This window comes from Dicentrarchus labrax, unplaced genomic scaffold, assembly GCF_905237075.1.
Source record: "Dicentrarchus labrax unplaced genomic scaffold, dlabrax2021, whole genome shotgun sequence".
Lineage (NCBI taxonomy): Eukaryota > Metazoa > Chordata > Actinopteri > Moronidae > Dicentrarchus > Dicentrarchus labrax.
The window spans coordinates 16,869,573-16,893,138 of record NW_026136709.1 but is presented as its reverse complement, the minus strand read 5'-3'; the positions used below and the strand labels follow the sequence as shown (position 1 = coordinate 16,893,138).

At 40.6% G+C, this 23,566-nt stretch overlaps 1 protein-coding gene across 1 annotated transcript; it reads right to left on the bottom strand.

Annotated features, from left to right (window-relative positions):
* Positions 1-21,408: 21,408 nt before the first annotated feature.
* sox32 (SRY-box transcription factor 32) lies at positions 21,409-22,882 on the bottom strand. Its single transcript, XM_051410792.1, has 2 exons — positions 22,513-22,882; positions 21,409-22,247 (listed from the first exon to the last, which is right to left on the bottom strand). The coding sequence occupies exons 1-2, from the start codon at positions 22,811-22,813 to the stop codon at positions 21,565-21,567; spliced, it is 984 nt and encodes a 327-aa protein (XP_051266752.1). The 5' UTR covers positions 22,814-22,882; the 3' UTR covers positions 21,409-21,564.
* Positions 22,883-23,566: the final 684 nt, after the last annotated feature.

The window sequence follows — 23,566 nt, the reverse complement described above, 5'->3', positions numbered from 1 at the left end:
GTCAACCCAAAGGAGTGGAGGGGAGGTGACACGCCTCATACTCCCCCTCCTCCTCCCTCCTCCTCCCTCCATTCCTCCCCCTGTCCCTCTACCAAGTCCCCCACCCCGTGCCTAGGGAGTCTGGGGCTGGGTGGGGGACAGGGCTCTCGACGCCAGCCTCTGGACTCTGCGCTCAGGGAGAGGTCACTTGGCTTGCTTACACAATGGCATTATCTCAGTTCCAGCCTCGGCTACTGCAGCGGTGAGCACTTCCTGTCCCTCTGCAAGCACTTCCTGTCCTTGGCGTAGCAGCACAAACTGTCCGCCTTCCAAGTGAGTTCTGAAACGCAGTTGAGCTGCTGGTCGCCAGTCTTGCTGTATAAATGTCTGTGGGTGGCTTTCTTGGGAATTGCACAATGTGTTTGCTGGCTCCTTTGTGCTGAGCTGCGTGGCAGTGGTGTTAGTTTAAATCACAGGGACGGAAGATATATATATGTTAGCACTCTGCACTGATCCCCTGAGCCACTCGAGCTGCGAAGGCCTGAGCTGGACAAAGACACAGAAGGGCAAAGTGTTCTGAGTTTAAACAATACTCTGCTAATTAGCGGCAAATGTTTGGGTATTCTGCCCTATTCTTTAAATCTTACACGTCTCCAGCTTCTTCTATTATTAAAAATTAATCAGTTGATCATTTAAAGGCCCTATTTAGAGCCAGTATTTGGTTTGTCCATTCAGGCGTCCATGAAAGGCGACCCGTGGCGTCTGTTGATATAAAATGCTCATTCTAAGGTAACAAAAACATAACAATTCCTTTTTTCAGGTGATAATACCCTAATAAACTGCCAATAGATTCCCTAAATGTTGGACCTTTAAGCCATTTATCATGAATAAATACCAAACATTTGCAAGTGTCTCATTTTTCTGTCTCATGTCATCGTTGATTTAAGTTAATTTGAATTTGACTGGTCGACTGCTGCTGGCGGGACAAAGCAAGTCATTTGAAGATGCTGAGATAAAAACTCATTGCCAATGAGCATTTTTCACAATTTGTGACATTTTATAGACTAAACAATTAACTTATTAAACATTTGATATGGCTAACATGTCAGCAGACAGTTGACCATTTACTCATCCTGCAGACATTCATTTGGAGATTGTAAGTCCAATATTCACCCTCTTTTAGCTCTGCTTTTGGTCTCCACCAACCTGAGGGAAATATCTTGCTTTTGAGCTCCTAAATGCTCCACTATGTTCACTAGCTAGTAGCTAACTGTGTCTGTCTGCCACTTTATGCTGGGCAGGTAGTGTAAGGTGGGTTTATCAGAGGTTTTTTTCCTGCCTTCGAAGGGAAACAACGCTAATAAGAGCGGTGAAGCTGAAAAAAAAAGTTGTAGGCCCAAAACAATGAGCTCAATGAGAACACTAAAATGTTCTTAGGGCTGAGGAAAACTGCATAAATATGGCCTCTCCATACTTTTAAAACAATGTAATACAGCCTTTAAAAGGGTCTATTGATCAAAAATAGTCCGATAGTCTACATCAAACCCAGGATATAGTTCTGTGTCATGTAAAGTATACAATCTTGGACCCAACTGGAATTGTGTAGATTTGCCACTATCAGTGGTGAGATAGTGATTGTTTAGATTGTCTGATTAGCCTATGACTTCCTCCAACACCTGCTCTGGAGAGCAGGAGGTGTTTCAGGATGGGGGAAGGGGCTCATCAGGAGGAGAGAACGAGGAGGTTAAGGAGGGGAGCACAGAACAGGTGTGCAGGAGAGAAAGGAGGGAAGAAACGTCTTGTCTGAGATTGATTCTCTAAATAGAAATCACACCTTTTTTTTTCTTCCAGAAGCTGGAACACTTCCAGTTTCAACACTCATAATGTCACTCATGAATTTAAAATTTGTTTCTATTCTGCCTTTATCTGTCAGTCAAAGCCTGTTGAGAACCAAATAGATGTTTAGTAACCTGAAAATTACCCCACGAGGGAGATTGCAGATATGAGAGATCATCCACAGGTTGGTGGTTAAATTACACTCACATAAAGGATGTGAGAGTCTGTGTTTGGTAATGTTCTTTCCCCGGGTCCCTCTTTGGTCACAGAAATTGGGGACTTGAAATTCTGGCAAATGACGCAAAAAGAAAAAAGATCACGCCATTGCCTCACTCACATGAGCACGCAGATGTTTATGTGTGTTTTTGGTGGTATAGTTTTCCCCCTCCCCCATGGGATTGCTGGGAAAGTTTCCTTGCCCGGGAGCACACACACCACAACCCTGCAGAAAGGGTAGCACTGGGATGTTGTCTGCCGCAGACAAGCAGGGACACAGAGGAAGCCGTCTCCACTCTCGTCTCATTGTTCTAGAGGCGTTAATCTGTCAAGGATCTGCTGGGAATCAGGTGGGAATCTGCTCGACCCTGTTGTGTTTATTGGCCGGTTCATTCCACGTTGAGCAAAGAGGACATCTTCAACCCTGCACCCCTCTGCGGCACCATCCTGCCCCCGCCTCATGAAGATGCTCTGATGACAAAACTATTTCTTGTTTGTCTCTGCTGCTCAGTTTGGAGATGAGCGCATCCGTCTTATCTTCTCGTCTCGCCCTCATTCTCTGTCTGTTTTACTGAAGGCCGGGTCCAAGACAAATCTTAAATATGCCTTTAGTCATGCTAACATGAGGATGTTTGGAAACCTTTCGCCACAAGTTGTGGTGACCTCGGGGTTTGCAAGCTGCCAGGGGTCGGCCAACAATAAAACGGAAGCAACAAGTAAAATAATCAAAGTCTCTTTCCTGAGAACATCCATAGTGCCGTAGTTTCACTCAGGCGACTTAGAGGATACAGAAATACAAAATTATGATGTCAAGGATATCGTGTTAGGCTTTGAGTGTCTGTGGCTTCAAACATAAGAAGAGTCAATTGTGAATACATATTTCTATTTATAAAATATAAAAAAGCTTTGGTTTTATTACCATAAATCATGGTTTATGAGAAAATGTCACAAATGTTGGTTTTTTTATTTTGCAATATGGGAACTCCGGGCCTTTGCTAAAGGAAGCTGGTGATACAATCTGCACACTAACTATGAAACTTCAGCCTTCAGCCTGTTAGCTTAGCTTAGCATAAAGACAGGAAACGGGGGAGGAGCTACAATCTGCCAACCTCAAATAGATTTTACACTTTGGTTTTTGCACAGACTGAACAAGCGAGATGTAATGTGTTAATTAGTGAGCTTTATAGATGTTGTTAGGTATATTCTGTTCCCTCTGCACTGAGTTATGCTGAGCTAAGCTAACCCTCTAAAGGATGAAGCTTCACATTTAGCTTCCAGACACGAGAATGGTGTAGTGAAGTTTATTTCACTAAAGGTCAAACAATGACTTTAACCAAGGTAAATGAAAATACACACTCTGGCATCACTTACTTATACACAACGTACGTACTTATTTTAACCCAAACCATGATCTTTTTCTCAACATAACCAAGTAGTTTTGATACCTAAACCTAACCAAACCGCATGTTTTTCATCGTTAACATAACGACAAAGGAAGGCCACCCAACGAAGGTCACCTGACGTTGTTCTTTCCTGCATGTCAAACATATTAAGGACAAAAAACACAAGGTACAGTGTGTATTTTCGGGAAAAAAAGGCCTTTGGAGCAGTGACTCTCGGTCCAATGGGACATATTTTGGGCAAACAATGATCTAAATCACTTAATTTGAGCATAGCACATTACAACATTGGTGCACTGTGGCAAGTAAAGTAAGTCTAAGGTCAAACAGGAAGTCTGTAGACTGTGACGGATGTTTACAATAAAAGTTTAGGTCATTATTTTACTGTTTAGCTAACCTGGGGGTTTGTTTAACACCTATTTGATCATCCTATTTGATCATCCGTGTTATTCTAACCAATAGAAACATTAGCCAAACCTTTAAAAAGAAGATCCAAGTCGTACTGACTTAACCTTTAACTCCACCCCCTTGCTCTCAGGGTGACTTTCACTCATTTGTAACTGGGTTCCCACTTCTTTATAGCAGCACCGCAGGGAGAAGAAAATCTATTAATAGAAGGTCTTGATTGACTGATGAATCGCCATTAGTAAGCGGGGTGGGGGGGGAAGGGGAAACCCAGGTTTCCTCAGTGAAATGAACAGGGAGGTCAGCCACACGGGAGAGCAGCTCTTTCATCTCTTCACTTTTACTGGCCCGACCCTAATCCTCCCCACCGGTGACCAGCACATTGTCCTGACGGAGGCTAGTCGAGACCCATGTTTATCATTTTTATGACTTTATCCATGAAGACAGAGGTACGGTGGGCTTCCTGTTCTCCAGGTTCCTTGACGGAGCAGTCGCATTATTAGGGTCAACCCCAGCTCCCATCTCGACACGGCATTGTTCCTACTGGTGCTATGACCATTCCCAAACTGATAAGACTTGTCTATTTCGGGTCTTTCTTTTCTTTCTGTCCTTGACACATGAGTTTGAGCCTGAAATAACTTTTTTTAAGCTCTTTTTAAAGGGAACAAAACCACAAATGCTTTCAGACATTAGAAAACAAATCACAGGTGTATAATAAACCACTTATTTGATTTTTGTACCATCAAAGGGATGATATTATATTCCTAAACAATAACTAGCTCACTTACGTGCCAACAATACTTTTAGCCAGCCAAACAGATAAACACCAAAGTCAGTTTTTCCTGCAGTTTACTTGTAGTCTTTGTATGGTAAAATAAGGAATTGCTTCATAAGAATTGGTGAGAGAACAAATGATAGATTATCTCCAAGCTGCATTATTGTTTTCCTGACAGCCACCAGCCACATAAATACTGCCGTCCACAACTTGACCTGCCTTTGACCCCTCCGCCCAAAGAAGTCCCTCAATTCATCTAATCTGTTTTGCAGCAGCGTGAAGATGCAGGTTGAAGAGACTGCGCTTTCACTGTCAAGAAATGGAAATCAGTATCAACATCTAGACTTTAAAATCAGTGTTTGATGCCTTCGTGATGAGTTAATTACTGATCAAACTCTCTAGACTATGTTTTTTAGAAATGAGGGGAGAGACAGTGAGGCCTTTGTATATGACAATCAGGGCGTGAATTGATTCCTTCGGTCGCTCAAACACTCTGTATCCTTTCATGTGTGGCCTTTGCCTTGTCGAGGCGCTAAAGCGTCGCCACAGAACAAAACGCTGATACCCCCGAGGGGTGCTAACTGGACGCCGTGTCGGCCCAATGTCGATCAATAATAGCGTGTGTGATCAGTGGCATCGCACCTAGCAAGAATCTGGATCAATAGAGGTAAGCAAGGGAGCTGCACAGACAGAAGATAAGAGAAAAGATCACAAAACTCATCCCGAGCTGCGGTGGAAAACAAAATCATAAGACTTGGTTTACATTGGACTTTTTATTGTTTTTTTCTCACAGTGAAATAATGCGCCGTCATTTCTGGAGATTACAGAACAAATACTCCAAAACTCATGGCTGGAACTTCCTCATAGACGCAGCAACTTCTCCTTTAATGGACTGCGGTTAAAAGCTCCTTAAAACAGTTTTTCCATATCAGCTCTGATCTTTACGCTCCGCATTAATGATGTAACTTTTTTTTTTATAATCATGCTGTCATTGCAAAAGTTAACTGCACAACGGGCACAAACTTGAGTCTTCTTTAAACTCTGGTGCAGGTACATTAGAGGCCACGGTGCACTCCGCAGACCCTGCCGTCCTTTATTGTGTTAAAGTGAGAGAAATGGCTGAGGAATGCACCATGTTGTTTTCACACAGCTGTGGTTTTATGGAGGAAATGCACTGTGTGTGTGAGTGCTTCCTCCCAACGTTGTTCCCTTTACACTAATGCTGTATAGAAACAAGCAGCATTGATAGGAATAACTGACCAACCTTTAATCACACACACAGAATTTCTTGTTAAATAGTTTTTTTTCTCGTCAAATTAATGCCCCATTAAATTAGCTAAATCACAAGACGGGCTGGTGTCAAGTTAGCAATGGAATCGGGGAAATAGAAGTCAACCCTCAGGTGTGAAAATCTTGCTTTCACCTTTTTTTAAATTTCCTTTTTGAGAACAACACGAGGGCTGATATTATCATGTTCTAAAAATACTCCATTAAGATGAAACCTTGTCGCTGTTTTGACTACAATCAGTCATTTCACAGTGAAATGTACGGCCCTGGGAGCATTTTATCAATACATTATCTCACATATCTGGCCTATCTTCCACTTCAAGGAGTTCCTGTGTTTGACTAAACCTCTCAGTGTCTGAGTTCATCTGATGGAGATTATCTCCTCAGTTCATTTACACACAATGGTGTGGATCATCAATATCTACTCACTCCCTACCTGAGGTTGTACTGCACCAAAGCCTGCCCTGCAGCCTCAACAAAGGAGTACATTTTAGTAAATATGCTATTAAGTAAATAATCGCTTACATGCAGATGAGAGATTTATACCGCACTCGTGTCTGCATGAGAAATCAGATGTTACTGCCAGCAGCTTGTTAGTTTATCTTAGCATAAAGCCTTGAAACAGGAGGAAACAGCTAGTATGGTTCCTTCCACCAGCACCTCTATTGCTCACACATTGTACACACATACACATAAGTCAAGTTGTGGTTTTACACTAGGTTATATAGTGGACCACAACAAAACCATAACATGCTAGCTAACAAATGAATGTTAATGTTGCTCTGTGTCTGTAAGGAGACTAAATAGGTAATAGTTTGCTAACACATTTATTTCGGGTTAACTGTTCACATGGGATGTGAACTAATATGGTGTGGTGGTACGGAGCATTGATGACAGGATGTCATTTCTGTAATGTTTGTTTCTGTAATTCCTGAGGTGTGCCATGCAACCAGTGGCTTACTACAAGTTTGTCAGTGGGTAAGTTTGACGCTGTAGTCGAGGAACGTAGGTTATTGAAAGTGAAAGTATTGAAATGGATCGATAACTAAAACATAATGCGTGGCCAAGCTAAGGTTTATGCTAAGCTAAAGCCTCTTGGCTCCATACTTAGCACACAGACATGAGAGTGGTATCGATCTAGTTGTCTAACAGAAATAATGTATTTCCCAAAATGTCCAACTATTATAGGCCTGTGTTGGAAATACATTATTACTCATGCTTAAATGACTAAATGGCATTATTTAATTACATTAAAACAAATGAAAAACTGATTTAAAGCTTCTATGTTGTGTTTTCCTACCAGTTACATTTTTGCAATCAATGTCAGCTGATCGGCATTCCCTCCTGTGACTATTCCTATATGATAACATGGGAAAAGCTCCTATCAGGAAACTCAGGGAAAGTCCCTCCTGATATCATCACTAACTGCATCCAGACAAAAGCCTGTTACCTATGCTGACATGCTGCAGTGTGTGAAACAATGGAGACCCAAAGGAACGCTCTCCGCAGCTGAAAAATGGCATCCAGATATTCTGATCAATGCCCGTAGTGTGGACTTTGAACTTTGCAGTAATTGTTGCATTCTGTGCAGCGGCAGGTTCAGCTTTTTTGGCTCGATACCATCCAAAACATGCGTTATCGCTGCAGGCTGTGGAGCATGGGGCCTTATCAGATGGCCTTGTGGCCATACAATAACACAGGCTCTATCATGCCTTAGCAGACCTGTATCTGGCAGCAGTGTCATAGAACAACAATAAATAAAGTCTACAAGCCATAATGTTACTCAAGATGCTACTACACGCTGTGAGAGGGGGGGGGGTTTATTAAAAAAGAGGTGACATGTTGAGAAAAATCCACCAAGCAGAGGAAGATTTTGATCATTTATTTGTGCTGCATCATGGTGGCAAAAGCAGAAATAAGGAATTCTTCTTGTTTCTTAAAGATGTTCGTGAAAATTCAAGGGGTTTACATCAGCTCGAGCATGATTCTGCACATTTTCGCCACAAACCAGACTTCACAGCCTCTTGCGATCTCCTGCTGCTGTATTATAAGGCACAGATTTACAGAGTAAATCAAAGCTGACGATTTCCTCAGCTCAGAGGAAAACCCCTCGGAGGAGAATGAGTTGATAATGTCCCAATGTACCCACGGTTTCCTCTCAGATAAATAAATACATAAATAAAAACACGCCTGGCCACTTCAGGTTTATTGTTCCTCTGTAGGCTGTGAAGTACAGGCTATGTTGTTTATAATAAATAAGTCCATTAACAGATTTGGCCCAGATGGGTGACATGGCCTCTGTGATATCCCCTCACCCCCCTGCAGGCACCTAGACCCCAGAGGGGCCAGAATACTTCCATTTAAGGCAGTGATGGCCAAGGAAAAGGGGGACTACAGAGGTTAGTGTTAGTTTGACTGGGCTGAGGCTGTGTCACGTTTTCTGGAGTGATAAGAGCCGGAGCAGGAAGCTGTGAGAGGGCAGGAAGGAAGAGAGCTTAGGTCTGGAAGGAGAGAGGGGAGACGGAGGGATGAGGGCAGAGAGAGATGTAGGAGAGGAGAGTGGAGCAGCAAAAACAAGACATTTTAAAAATAAAAACCCTAGCAAATGCATTCAAATCCTATATACATACAGTTTTATGTGGTGTTTGGATATAAACTCTCTGCACTGTGTTTCATGCTTGCAGGCGGGAGGGAGGGCTGAGCTCTGCTGGGAAACGCAGAGGGAACCTGGGGTCCAGGGGGAAGTGAGTGGATGACTAAATTTGGTCTGAAAGGCCACACTCACATACACCTGCTTCCCGCAATCAAACAGGCTACACAATAATGACGATATCAAGCATCAGGCTTTTGTCTGTTAACACCAGACCCAGCAGTATAGCAAGAAGAAAATGTAGATCTGTTACTTTCCCTCAAATCTGCAACAAACAGTTATGGTTCAAAATGAAAGAGCAGCTAAAAGCAAGTGGGAGCTCAATGGGTTTATTGACACTGAACTGTGCATGAGGAGGCAGGTTTGTGTTTGAGCATGCACCAGGTATTGATATTTGTTGTGCATTTTGTTTTGTGTCTGTTCCTTGTTGATGTTGTCTTGTAGTTTCATTGATGGTTTTGGTTTCTTTTTATGTTGAAATCTAGCGGAGGTTTGTGAATAACTGTGTGCCCCTGTGTGTAAATACCACACATGCAAATACCAAAGATAAAAAACCTAAATGCAATTATGAAACTGTAAGAACCCGAAAAAGGTTTTTAAAATGCACCACCGCTGTTAACAGCTACATTTGTTGGTGGGCAAAATTCATGAAAAACACAGAGAAAAAACACTTTTGGGAAGTACACATTTTTTGCAGAGTTAAATGAGACATAGAGACGATAGATGCCTCTCTCATGTCTGTACAATAAAAATGCCATAGCCAGCTGTTAGCTTAGCTTAGCATAAAGTGAGGAAACAGGGAAAAGAGACAACTTAACTAATTATATGTTTTTTATTTAATCTATAAAACCAGTTTATTTTTGTTTGAATAAAACACGATATGTTCATTAGTAAGCTTTAGGGGTAGACATGTTTGCTTGACTAGCTGTTTCCCTCTGTTTTCAGCCTTTATGCTAAGCTAAAATAAGTTGCTGGCTGTAGTTTCTGATGCATAGATATGACAGTGATATCTCCTCAGCTGAATCTCAGCAAGAAAGCGGATACACCTATTTTCCAAAATGGTGACAAATCGATCCCCGAGTGACAAATGACGCGCAGTGAAGTACAAGTATTGGAGATGCAAGCTCACAAAAAGTTTCTTAACTTAACTTCAACTATAAGCATCAACTGTCTGAAACGGTTGGGTGAGTTTTCACTGAGCTCCAAGTTGACTTTCACCACTGGAGAACTCCCAGGTGAGAATATCAGCGGCTCAGTTCCACCACACACTCATCTTTTCCCCCTTTTTAATCAATCGGTTCATCTAAAAAGGATTTCTCTATTTTGAGATTTTAATCCAGTGTCTGAGTTAATCTCTGAAACTCAGGGATTGGAGGAGGGGACGGACGGGGCATCAAAGCCACTCAACTTCAGCCCTGCTCTCACAATTACACCCACAAGGCATCAAGGCAACCAATACATCACTCTCTCATAATGCCTCTCGGAAAAATTAATTTTCTGGCAGCTCGGGGCTCGGTCATGTAGGTCAGATAGTCGGCGCTGGTTTGGTCGATTTCCAGGCATTTCTCAGTCAGATTACAACGTGGAAGGAAACAAGTGTGAATGATGGTCAAGCCTGTGTCAGGTTGTGCTGTAAAAATAACAGATCAGCTGGATATAAACTGTGGGATTTGACCTTTAGACCAAAATACTGTGAGGGTATGTATGTGCAGTATTTTTTATTCTGCATGTGGAGTTTTCAGGGAAATGAATCTGACATTACAAAATAAATGTAAGTTCATATTTTATCCAGAACTTCTGCTTTACTGTGATTTACAGATGGATTATGGACTCAGTACAACAGAGGGAGCCCTCCACTGGAGCTCAGAGGCATTACACACAAGACCTTGCTGCCCACTATCTGCACACATGTATGTCATATACAATATCACTAATTCTAACATTCCTATGATAAACTCCAGAGTTAGAGGTCTGGGGCTTGAGCATAAAAAAAGAGAGCTTGTTAAGGCTCTTAAACACTTTATTAGATAAAATACACAGAAGACAAGATGCCTCCATAATCCCACCTTTAGTTACAAGATTAAAGCTGCTGGCTAGAGTATCTGCACATACACAAACACATATATACTCATGCACATAAATGTACTGTATACATATATTTTTCTCTACAGGATCAAATTACTATATTTTTTTCCTTTGCCATGTTTTCTGGTTGCCTCTTTTTTTCGGAATACTGTAAGTAAAATGCAAAAAAAATATTATTTAAAATAATACGAGAGCTGCTTTCAGACCTGTGAGATCTCTTTTTGAGGCCATGATAAAGCAAGGTAGCAGTTTCCAATATATAGACAGTAATATATTCACAGATTGTGTGGGGAAATATCCTGAAACAGTGATTGTAGCATTGTTCTCAGTGTGGAAGAATGTCATCTGATATAAATAAAAGAACATTTTAAATGCAATCTGTGTTTTTTAAAGCTTTTCTTAACCCTAACTGTTCAGTACATTCGGTGAAAACTGTGTTACTAAAAGTTCATAATTATGATATAATAACGGGGAAGAAAATCATGTCTTGTTAACAGATTTAATATTTCGCTGATCGTGTTTTAAATGGCGTTTCAAAATACCTTTACCCAGCACAGAGCCAGAGAGTCTGGCCTCTACTTGCCCTCTGAGGTCTTTATTAGAGGTCTATTACTGTGAAGTTGCTATCAGCTATTAGGGGGGTCTCCCTTGCTGCCACTAAGCAGTAAATAAATATGAGCCTATTGTATTCTTGTAGCCTCACTGTCCTTGCTCTTCCATGCTGAGTAAACGCTCACATACAATGGGAGGCCGGACTGCCTTGTCATTCCTGATCCCCCTAGATTGCTCTTCTAGGTCCTCTGCCTGGGAAAAGTGGCAGCGGAGGAAAGAGGAAGCAATGAAAAGGGGATCTGTGAGAATATGTTGCATCTGATGTAATCAAACATTTATAACTCAAGGTGGAAAGTAATTAAGTACTCATGTACAGTTTTGAGTCACTCGTACAGAAGGAAATATTGTACTTTACTGCACTGCTAGATACACTGCAAAATCTCATTTTTACCAATTAAGTTTCCCCAATTATCTTAAAATAAGTGTCTGAAGAGTCTGAATATCTTTTATTGCGTTGACACCATTTAAACCTTTTTTAATAGAAGTCAGCAGGTTGATTTTAGAGCACCCCTTATTCTATCTTCTTTAAAGATTCTCATAATTCTGTAGGGAATAGGTTTTATCTTTTATCTTTTGGGATAGGTGATAAATAATCCAGTAATCACTTTTACTTTGGATACTTCAGTACAGTTTGATGATAATACCTTTACTTAAAGGTCCAGTGTGTAGGATTTAGTGGCGTCTAGCGGTTTAGTTGCGGATTGCAACCTACTGGCTTCACCCTCTGCATCCAAGCATCAGGGAGCCGACCCCATCTAGAGCCAGTTTTGGGTTTGTCGGTACTGGACGGTTCAACTAAAAAACGTCTCGTTCTGACATAACAATTCATATTTTCATCCAACAGATCCTCCTAAATGTTACACACTGGATCTTTAAAGAGAAACTGTGTCACTTTTAAAAGAAGAAATAAAACATTATTTTCTCTTTTAAATAGTGAACTTGTATTCATGAGAAATGAAACATGCTCAAAGGTTTTACCCCTACATCCTTACTTGGGCTGGTATGACAGGTAGCTGTTGCTATGTAATGGGAATTACTGACTCAGTTCACTTTATGACTCACTTGTACTACAGTTATGTTTTAGCATGTATTATTATCCTGCAAATGTCTCTTGTAGCCACTCTTCAGTAAAAGTTACATGGTCTCACTTTCAGTAAGATTTTAAACACAAGACTCTTGTTTGTAATGTAACTTGGTCAGTTTATGCAGAGTCTGGAAAGATAAAAGAAAGAAATTGAAAGTTGTGGCGGTTTCTGGCCACCTCAGGCTGCCTGGTGGAGCTTCCTCTACAGTTTCTCCACAGGAAGAGTGCTGACAGGGCTGCAGGACTCACAGAGTTCCTTGCATGGAAGCAGAAACGAGGCCTTGAGTGAGGAGGGGCGTGTGGGGTTGCCCCCATGGGACAGTGTTATTCAGGCCTGCCCCTGCCCCTATGAGTCCCGGGCATGAGGCTGCCAATACCAGGCACAGGCGGGTGCTGCCGTCCTGTAATCACCGATGACATACATGAAGTACTTTTCCAGATCGGTTTTCCTGTCCTTCCAGCTGCGAGTGGGGCAAACAGCACAGGAAGAATAACACAAGTTGCAGGCCAGGCTCAGGGAATGTGGCCTTAACAAACACAGCACAAATAAAAAAGTTAAAAGGCACACTGCTCTCCTCCTGAGAGCCTCTGAGCGAGGGAAGTGAGGCTACGTCCTGAGAGAAGGTCCCACCTTCCTCAACACCCACACAGACTCAACAATAACCTGCCAATCAAACCAAATAATGTTTACTCTGAGTTACCTGCCAGGGCCAGAGCCTGAAATCAAAACCACTTTTCTGACATGTTGGGCTTATGTAGTGTATTTTGAGCCACATTTATCTTCTGGGTGTTGAACCAGCTTTTTCCTGCAAATCTTAATATGTTTGCAAAAAGAAAATTTTAACCACCAGTAACATCTTAAGGAACCTGTGCAGTTATTCTCAAATGTCCATGGGGTTAATTAGTTGGAAGTTAGTTGGAAGATGGCGTTAAGGAATACAGATAATCAAATTTGGAATACAATGCTCATTTTTCTCCTGAATTGGACTTCATTACTTTATCTCAAACCTGTTTAACTGAGGCTCACAGACTTGGTTTTAGGATGTAATTGTGACTTGATGTAGGCTGCAAACACATCAGCACTGCACTGGTTCCCATCCTTTTTACCTTGTGATTCCTTTGAACAAAGCTTGTGACCCAGCATCACCTGTTTCATATGTCTCAACCAAAAGACAGTTTCATTGTTTTATTGTAATATAGAAAATAAGAAAAGCAAAAATTAGAAGCAATTCTGAAGAATAAAACACAATCTTTTGTGAAGAAACCTGTTCTTTTCTGCTTTCCTGTCATGTTAACCATCTCACGACCCATCTTGGGAATCCTTGCGGGGGTTCTAACTGTGAAGATTGTTAAATTCAGTTATTTTTTTCCCACTGTAACCTCCATATCAGAGCACTATAACCAAAGTGATTTTACAGCAGCAGCTTAGCACACAATGCGTGGCCCTCAGGTGCCACCAGCCTGCTGCGTGCACACAGTCCGCTACCTGCTGAGGGGCCTGGTGAGCTGTTAGGCTTTTAGCCTGCTAAGTCAATCAGCGGAGGTGTTAAAGACGCCACCTCAACACAAACTAACAGGTGCCCACTGACAAGGCAGAGGAAGGCGGATGAAGACACTGAGGGGATGGATCGACTGTAATCTTAACACAGTAACGCTGGTGGTGTCACTGTATGGAAATGATAGGAAGTTACATACAAACACACACGTCTTCACATTACATGTAAATTTGAAAAAGCGGCATTAGGTTTTATTTATTTTGATTATTTTACCTCTTCAGTGACCCCCGCAGTCTAATAAACATAATATGAAAAAACACGTTAACACAAGCTATAATTACAATTAATAATAATGATCTTAACCGACCTTGTATATACTGTTAACAGCTGTGAAAACATACCCAACTATTCAACTAAACAGTGATTGTCCGGTCATAGCTTTGCAACCATAATTAAGCACACAGCAGATCAAGCTTTCTCCACGTTGAAGTGGCGTCCATCAGCTTGTATTAAGAGCAAAATTGTGGCATTTATAAAGTGTCGAGGGTGGTTACTGTTTTTCTATGCGTCCTAAAACCTAAAACACAGAGCAAACGTGTAAAGAACGGATTAAACGGTGTGTTTATCTGCTCTAAGCTGCAATCATTAGCAAGGCTAATTAGCTTTCTGCCTATATGACAATATAGCATTATTTCCAAGGCCGAGTAGTATAACGTCATTATTTTGTGAGTATTTCCCCGTATTGGGGGAACCGGACCTGGATGCTGTGAGAGTTTATACTAACGTAGTGGCTCTGCCGTGCTCTTTATTGGATTAGGGAAGGTTTACATTCCAGATAATCATACCAACGTTACACGAGCCAGCATTACATTTGATAAAAGCATCAGTTAGTCCTCCTCATCCTGGACTTTTCTCTTGAAACAAACAATAAAGCACAAATAATCACTTTCTTGAGTATGTAAACAGGAACAAAATAACAATATGATCTTACATTTTTCCTATGATACTTAAAATATTGCTAACAATGCTAATTTCTTTATCTCCACATCTACTACATGTGAGGATGCCAACTTTAGCCTCAGACTTTTAGCATGATATCATGTATGTTGCCATATTTAAAACCCATTTTACAGGTTTCTCATTTTAAGGTGAGAAATAAATTAAAACGTCAGCCAGAAACAGTGTTTTAGAGCTAATAAAGTCTTAATTTATTTACATTTCAGATGGTAAAAATAACAGTTGCTGGACAGAAATGAAAAGCTGATTTTGTTTACCTATGTCTAAAGAGTATTAAATATGTCATGTATTTTGTGTACTGTGAGAAGAGAAAGCTTGAATAGCAACACTAGCGAGTGAGGAGTACATAGGAGGAGTTTACTTCCCACATTAAAGCTGTGTTGTTTTATTCCAGTGAAAAGGGAGCAGTGACCAAATAACGGTAAATTAAAATACAATTCGGTCCTGAAAAAGCTCTGATAGGTGCGTCTCAGCACTGTATGCGGATGATCATTTAATCAGTATCCAAAAACAATTACACACACTCTCATATCACACACACACACACACACACTCACACACACACACACACACACATTACTGATAAACTCATGGACATACTCACAGACTGAGTCATAAAGCACCAGAAGACACTGAGGAAGAAGCTGTGACGTAATTTCCACATAAAATATAATCTGGTAGGAATGACTCTGAACAACACGCAGCGTTTTATTCTGATGAGGGCGTTTGTCGTGTTAAAATACCTCCACAAATGTACAGTTTTATGTCACAATAAATACTAAAGAGAAATATAAAAACAACCCAGACACAAACACTTCCGCTCCAGTTTGAGGATTGTGTTTGTGTTAATCATCCTCTGAGTGTTTGTTGACAGGCGTTAGTCTCTTTGCTAAGAGACTCTGATAGAGTATTGTATCTGCCCAGCAGGTCACGGGGACACACCCAACTGCTCTATTCTCTTCAGTGTGTCTGTCGGACCCTGTTACAGTAATCATCTGTCTGGCGGTCACCGACTGTCTGTCTCTTGGCTGGAAACGCGGCTGACATCATAATAACCACACACACAAAAAAAACAGTTGCTCTTTGTCACTTTCTTTCTGCCCACCAGAATAAGATCTCCTCCTTCTCATTTAAGGCTTTAAAGTATAACTAAAGACAAAGCATTTAAAGGGTTAGTTCACCCAAATTGATATCTAGCAGTGCAGATGGTTTTTAGTTTTATTTTGGGGCAGGTTTTAAGATATCCACTTCTGGGATTTCTGCTGTCAGTGGAGGTGAATTTAATATTGTTTATGGTGCATACACATTTTAGCAGAGAATATTATACTGCAGATTAATTATATGTGTTATTATACACTAAACAAGCAAAGTAGTTAAAAGTAGCTCCACCAGGACACACTACAACAATAAAACACTACTTATACTAACAATACTAATTTAGTTACATAATAATAATGTATTCTCACAGAGGCGTGAAGCTGCATCAAGTATATTTAGCTAATAATACTTACTTTAATTTAAGAATTATTATCAATGCAGAGTATTTTTACAGTTCAGTATTTGTTCTTTTTACTGAAAATAAAATAAACTAAATACTTTCTCCACCTGGTTTCAGTAGTTTTTGTTTAATTAATCTCTGGGATTAGAATGAATACAGTGGAGGGTAATTTAGTTATTGATGCAAAAGACAGAATATTAAATATAATATGTCCAGAAACAATGTTACTGAAGGTCTTCACAGGGATTATTTCTTCTTGGAAAAGTAGTTCAAGTGAAAGAGTCTTGAGTCTGCACATGTCTGAACCCCTGAAGTAACACAACTGCTGAAGACGCAAACTTGCCTGATGAGGTTATAGTAATCTGATAGGCCCAATTAGTGCTTGATTAGAGGTTGAGCAGACTGACATAATGAAGTGATCAGACAGACACATTTAACTTCCTCTGTTCTTATGAGCCTGAGCTCGTGGGAACGCCTCAAGGTTGTTATGGAATTACATTTTCCAGTCACTTTGCCTCATTATTTCTTTAGGATAAGAAACTGTGGAGAATCTTAGCGCAGTGCTCTTCCTGTTTGAGTTTCCTCCTGAGCTGCAGAGAGACAGACCTCCCTACAGGAGAATACTAGGATGAGCATTATCTGCAGACAGCAGCCCCGAATTTACCCAAACTGCACTCAGGACAGGAAACTATTGATGACCTTCATGCAGGAGGGAAGACAAGAAGAACCTAATTATGGCTCCTAAAATCTCAAGAATGTTACAGGTGAGAGAGCTCAAATCTATTTTAGGGTTTAATATAAACTCCAGTTATGTGGCCTGTCAATATTAGACCCACACAGAGTTGGCATATTTACATATTTAATCTCTAACGAGGAAAGTATTTTATGGCTGAGGAATGTTTCCTCTGAATTACAGCGTGTTTGACATGTTGAGATTCTTCACATTCTTCGGCGGTGATAAGCTCAAACATGCCTCTGTGAGCTTTCCAGCAGATTTCTGATGCAGGCATCCATTCACAAAAATAAACTCTGGATTGAGATGACATGAACTCACAAGACATTTAATCTATGAACAGTTTATATTTCTTTTGTGCTTATTGCACTTAAAGGTCCAGTGTGACATAGAAATGTAATATAATATTTATAGGTATGTTTTCATTTGTGTGTAATCAGTTGAAAATAAGAACTGTTGTGTTTTTGTTACCATAGAATGAGTCATTTTTATCTACAGACGGTGCCGGTCGCCTTCCAAGAATCCACCATGTTTCTACAGTAGCCCAGAACGGACAAACCAAAACACTGGCTGTAAATAGGGTTTTCTCCTTCACACACCTTTACCACCCGCTCTTATTCCCAAGTAGCCAAATACAGGCACGAGCAGTGTTCAGTTAGTTGGAATCTGTAACTTCATCGCTAGACGCCACTAAAACCTTCACACTGGTCCTTTAAAACATCTGGGGAAAGGCCTGAGAGTGTCATTTTGATTATGTTTTAATAACAAATTACATCTTCAGAACATTTAGCCACTAGTAATTCAGATAAAGAGACAAAAACAAACAAATCTTGATGTATTTCTTTCTTTTTAAAAGAAACTGTTCATGCATGCACTTTACTCAGCAGGTGATTGGATGAACCATCTGTAAATCACCATCTATCAGTGGCAAACTTACCATCGAGAAAAGCCTTCAATGCTTATCTTTATTCTTATTTAAATAAAGAAATACTCTCCAGTCTTGCTTCAAAGGTCGCTGATTGAGCTGGTACCACTGTAGTTTGGTCACATAGATTGAAGCCTGGCAAGTCCAGCTGCCTTGCAAGGATATTATTTGACAGCTCAGTAGAGAGAAAGGAAATGGAGGGGGGGAGAGAGAGAGAGAGAGAGAGAGAGACAGAGAGAGAGGAATTATGTGCAGCAAAAGGGGGGCAAGCAGACTCAAACCAGGACCCCTGCAGTGAGGACTTGATATGTGGTCCACACTCGGCCAGGTGAGCTACCAGGGCGCCCCTAAAATCTAACCTCTTCCACGTTCACTTTCAGTTGTTTTTTATATTATCTAATAAACCAGAAGTCTGTTAAAACACAGCATTATAAATATTTGTCAAATCATGTTTCATAAATGTAACAAAGATATCTGATTTGTCCAGCTGCCATTTCCATCACTGTTTATTGTTGACGATATTTTCACCTGAAGCACTGATATCATCCCGTTGTTTTTCCTTCAGGAAGTTCCTGCGAGTGGTCATTAATTGTTGCTGAGGGGCCATAGTTTGAGAAAAACAACAAGTTGAACTAACAGCTTTGAGTTCAAGCTACTAAAAGAGGGAAAACAGGGACTGATAGTACATAAACCAGTAATATTTCCATATTGTCACGTGTATTTTACGTTATTATTTGGCAGTGCAGTACATTTCTGCATTTCACATTGCAGTGTGTTTTGTAACATTGTCTTGGGAATTGAACTGACGTCAGATTTCTTCCGCTCATTCAGGTGGCGTTGGATTGCAGCAGCCCTTCACTTTCCTAATCAGCTCTTCTGCTCCCTCGTCCAAGCGAGGTCATCCTTCCCTCGGCTCGTTCATTTCCTCCCAACACCTCGAGATCTGATTTCCATCACTGACTCACAACATTTCTCTCTGCCGACTCATTAAAAGACGCTGCTGTCCTCTCTACTGTTTGATGGAGTTCAAGTTGTGACATCCTAATCTTATTATCTTAAAGAAATCAAGCCGATAGTGACGTCTCTGGCAGCTGGTTGAAGTGTGTCAAGCCCAGAAATCCCCCAAAATGCTCTGCGGTTTTTAGAAACATGACATTTTTAGGAAGTTAAGGGCAGAAAAATCCATCTCAGCATGTGACCTGTTTATGGTTTTCTTTTTCAGAGGTCATCATATTTATTTATTTATAGAATTATGTAAATTCATATCACCAAAAAGTCTGTAATGATTTTAAAAAACATACCAACAAACCAATAAATCTTTAAGGATAAAGAAGATACTTTTCTGATTATATATTGTGGTAAATACAATAAAAAACAAATGTTTTTATATAATTGTATATTTGTTGAAATGAATAAATCACTCACAATATTTGGACTTTTTGGGATTTTTTTCATTATTGAGGTGAAACTTCTGATATTAGTGACACTTATTTAAACAGATTAAAGTACGATGAGAGAAGGTGAACACTGACAGACGTCAATCTGATCAGTGAATATGGTGCAAACTTTGTGTTCAGATTAAACTGTACAGAAAGCTTCATTTTGTTGTTGACAAGCAGGTCTGGTCTGTTCTTACAAAGATCGTTCTGCATATTATCAGACTTTTTGTTGTGTTTATCCATCATGTTCACCACCGCTAAAAGGTTTTTAGGTGTGTTAGAAAAGAAACTGATTGACACTGTGCAGGTTTGTATTAAAAATTTCACATTTATTTATATTTTAAATATGTTTCTTAGTTATGTTATATATAAAATTGGGTTTTATTTATTGCTTTTGTCCATAAAAACAGATTTGTAAATAAATCTATGCTGATAAATAATAAATGTGTACTTTAAATGAACATCCCAGAGTCTTTATAATTAAAAACCTGTGTGTTCAGTTGAAAAACGAATGTATTTTTATATATTTATAGTAAGAAATGCTAAATAATAAAAGTTCCCATTATTTTTTACTGTGTGGGAGCATTGGAGGGTTTCGTCCTTGGAGCACCTGACATGTTGAAGGGCCTCAATCTCATATCTGTCCCGGACAGAGTTCAACCTCGAGGCTCTGACACAGAAAATACAGCACAGGGAAGTAAACATTTTCCTAAATGGGTAAACATTTGGCAGCCAAAGTCGAATGAGTTTGGAGATATGTCGATTTTTAGGCATATTTTTAGAGCCTTTGTGAAATGTTTTAAAATGAAACAGGAAGTTGGGAAGTTTATGCCCCTGGCGCCCACCCTACTTCCCTCTCTGAGCCAAGAAAGACATGAGGATGGAGATAAAACAGTGTGTCAACAGTTTGGCTTCTGCCAAAGGGTGGGCAGTATAGCTCCAACATTGTCTAATGTAACAGATATTTAACATAATTCACAGTCATCTTAACGGGGGAGGGCGGTTGTGGACGTCGAGATCAGTTTACTTGTCAGGAGGAGTCTGTTTAATGTGGTTTAATGTGGAGCTTTTTTATTCCTTGTTCCATACAATAACCGTAAAGTCTTATGAGGAAAAAACAACTCGAAACTGGGAAGAATCACAAAGATTCTGGTTCAACTTTACTGCAAGTGCCATTTATAAGCAGTATATAAACATAGAATAAATAGTTTATAACATTATAATGTAGTTGTCAGCAGATATAAGGATATTGTTCAGTCTTTATGAATATATATATATGATTATAACTTTGTTTATTGTCATTCATTATCTGTTTATACACCAGCAGGCACTTCCCCAATCCCACTGGAGGAATTGTCGACAAGTTAAAAAACATTTATATTACAATTAATAAACGTGTATGTCTGCTCACAAGTACATTATAACGTGTTGTAAATCATTTATTACATGTTTATGCTTATGAATGCTGACTAGGGAGACTAACTGTTGTCAAAATCTTAAACAAAAATATATATTTATAGTTTTTTATGATTTTTTATGGTTAGAAGTGTGCAGCTGAGAATTCAACGGTATGTGAACTCCCAGGATGCAAAATAAAAACAATAATATAAAAAGTTAATTAATAAAAACATAAAAATGATTCCAAAAGAGGACAGTTTCAACCTGAAATAACCCCTGATGATACCAGTCAAAAGTCAAATTTAAAGGTGTTGAGGTTTTTGGACATTTGCATGAAGAGTCTAACAATAAGATTTGCAAAAAGTTGCCATAATGTAGGATGCAGTGTTCTTGCAGCCTCAAAACCAAAGTCTGTATACTTTTGACCCTGCATTGACCTTTATGAAAGTGTGATTCTAAATCACTTAAGTGGCTTTTTAATACCTGTTATATACAAATAAAAGGGATTTCTAATTGTTTTAATCTGTTAATTTAAATTTTTTTTTATATTAACAAGGACATGAACATTGTAAGTTGAATTAATTATTTATTGATACATTAATTACATTGTAGGACAGTACACAAGTATTTAAGAACACAACTTGTCAAAAACAAAATGCACAATATACACTTCCAGCAGTCATTAAATGACACGCTGAAATAATTTAAATAAATACAGTTTTAGTAGTTTCAAGACAGCGAGCGTCCCTCTCTGTGGCTGCTCTGCTGATAGCTGCTGGGATCCACTGACTCAGGCCTGTGAGGGGTCGGACCCAGGTACTGTTCGAACTCACTGCGGTCCAGATCGTACAGCATGTCCAGCTGAACCTGTTCCAGGTAAAACTCTAAAGAGGGCCCAGCCGGACACAGCAGGCCCCCGTAGACCCTGGACTCCCCCTGATCCACATGGGGACCAACAGAGCCGGAGAAACCATACTGCATGTGCCAATGCTGATCTCCAAAGTACATATGAGGCTCTGCAGGGTACGCAGGCGGGTTCGGGTACACCTCAGGTTTGTTTGGGTAAGAGTCTGCTGCCGCGTCTGGATAAACTGGAGTGTTTGAGTAGCTGCTGTGCAAAGGGGTGAAGTGAGCTGGGGAGTGTGGGAAAGCAGGGGTGCTTGGGTAGTGTTGCTGCTGGTTCTGGAGCAGGTAGGTGAGGTTGTAGGGCGCCGTGAAGCCCGGGCTGCAGAGCGAGGGGAGGGAAGAGGAGGCCTCTGCACCCGGAGGTTTGGAGCTCTTCTTCAGCTGCTTCCTCCTGCGGGGCCTGTACTTGTAGTTGGGGTGGTCGATGGTGTGCTGGACCCTCAGGCGCTCGGCCTCCTGCATGTACGGACGCTTCTCCGCCAGAGACATGGCCTTCCAGGTTTTTCCTGCAGGAGCACAGTGGGGTTAATGATCTGCCACTGACCAATGACAGCTAATAAAAACTTACATAATCAGATATTCTGGGGCTATGATTGAAACTTTATATGCTAGATCCATTTGAACTATTGAGGTTTCCCCCTTATTAGACATTACAAAACTACAAACATTAAACATTTCTAATATGTTTAGCAGGGAACATTCCAAGATCTCCAATTAACTATCAACAACTGGTCCTATTATCATCATTTAGGCTGTAAATCAAAGTCTTACCGAGTATTTTGCTCAGATCCGTGTTCTCCAGGTCTGGGTTAAGATGCGCCAGCCGCCGGCGCTCCTCTTTAGTCCAGATGATGAAGGCGTTCAGGGGCCTCCTGACCCTCTGCTGTGCTGAGGCAGACTTGGCCTCGGGGCTGGTGCAGCTGGAGTCCGAGTTCACGGACAGCGGGCTGGAGGGCCCCGAACACGGCGAGCGCACGTCGGTCATCTGCTCCCCGTCTGCGGAGCCCGAGTCTTCGCCTTCGAACACGTTTGCGCAAAGCTGGAAAGCGGCGGGTTCGTGGCTGAAACGCATGGTTACGGATGGTGATTGGTGGTTTTGGCTCGGCTGCAGGCCGCTGTCATACTCCTGGTGATGCAGAGTGACGGCTATATGCGGGCGCTCCACCAATAGGAGGCCAGGGAGGAGTGGATTTAAGGTGTGAATTCCAGGTGTTTTGTCGGGTCGGTGATAGGCCCATCTGACGCCCCAATCAACGACCCCACGAAACTTCAGATGGGAAGAGTCATGAGTCATAATATACAACTAAGATGTTATATAATGTAATTTATTCTCCAGATTTAACTGAATAAGCCACCATGTTATCAGATTTACACATATATTTGTATAAGCTGCACATTTAGATCATATATTACTTTTTTTTATTGTTCCAGACCAATATTTTAACAGTGGGTTGTGTTTATGAACCTTTTATATTTATATATATATATTTGTGCATAGATATCAAGCCTCTGACATGTGTGACTGTCTCTTTAAATTGAAGGAATCTGGTTTCAGTCTTGATTCTGTTAAAAACCATATTAGGAAAATCAAATTACAGCTTTGCCTATTGGAGAGAAATGGAATCTAATCAATAGGTCCTGAAAGGCAGGCAGGGTATTGATAGGAGAACATCAAAGTTTTCAGGAGGCAGGGCTGGTTACTAATTACATTGTGGCTCTCAGATCTTATCGGCCATCCACTGTCTCTATCAAAGTACATTTTACAGGACTGAAACACACATGATCAAGGCGCGTTTATTACACGATTGCCGCGCACAAATATTTG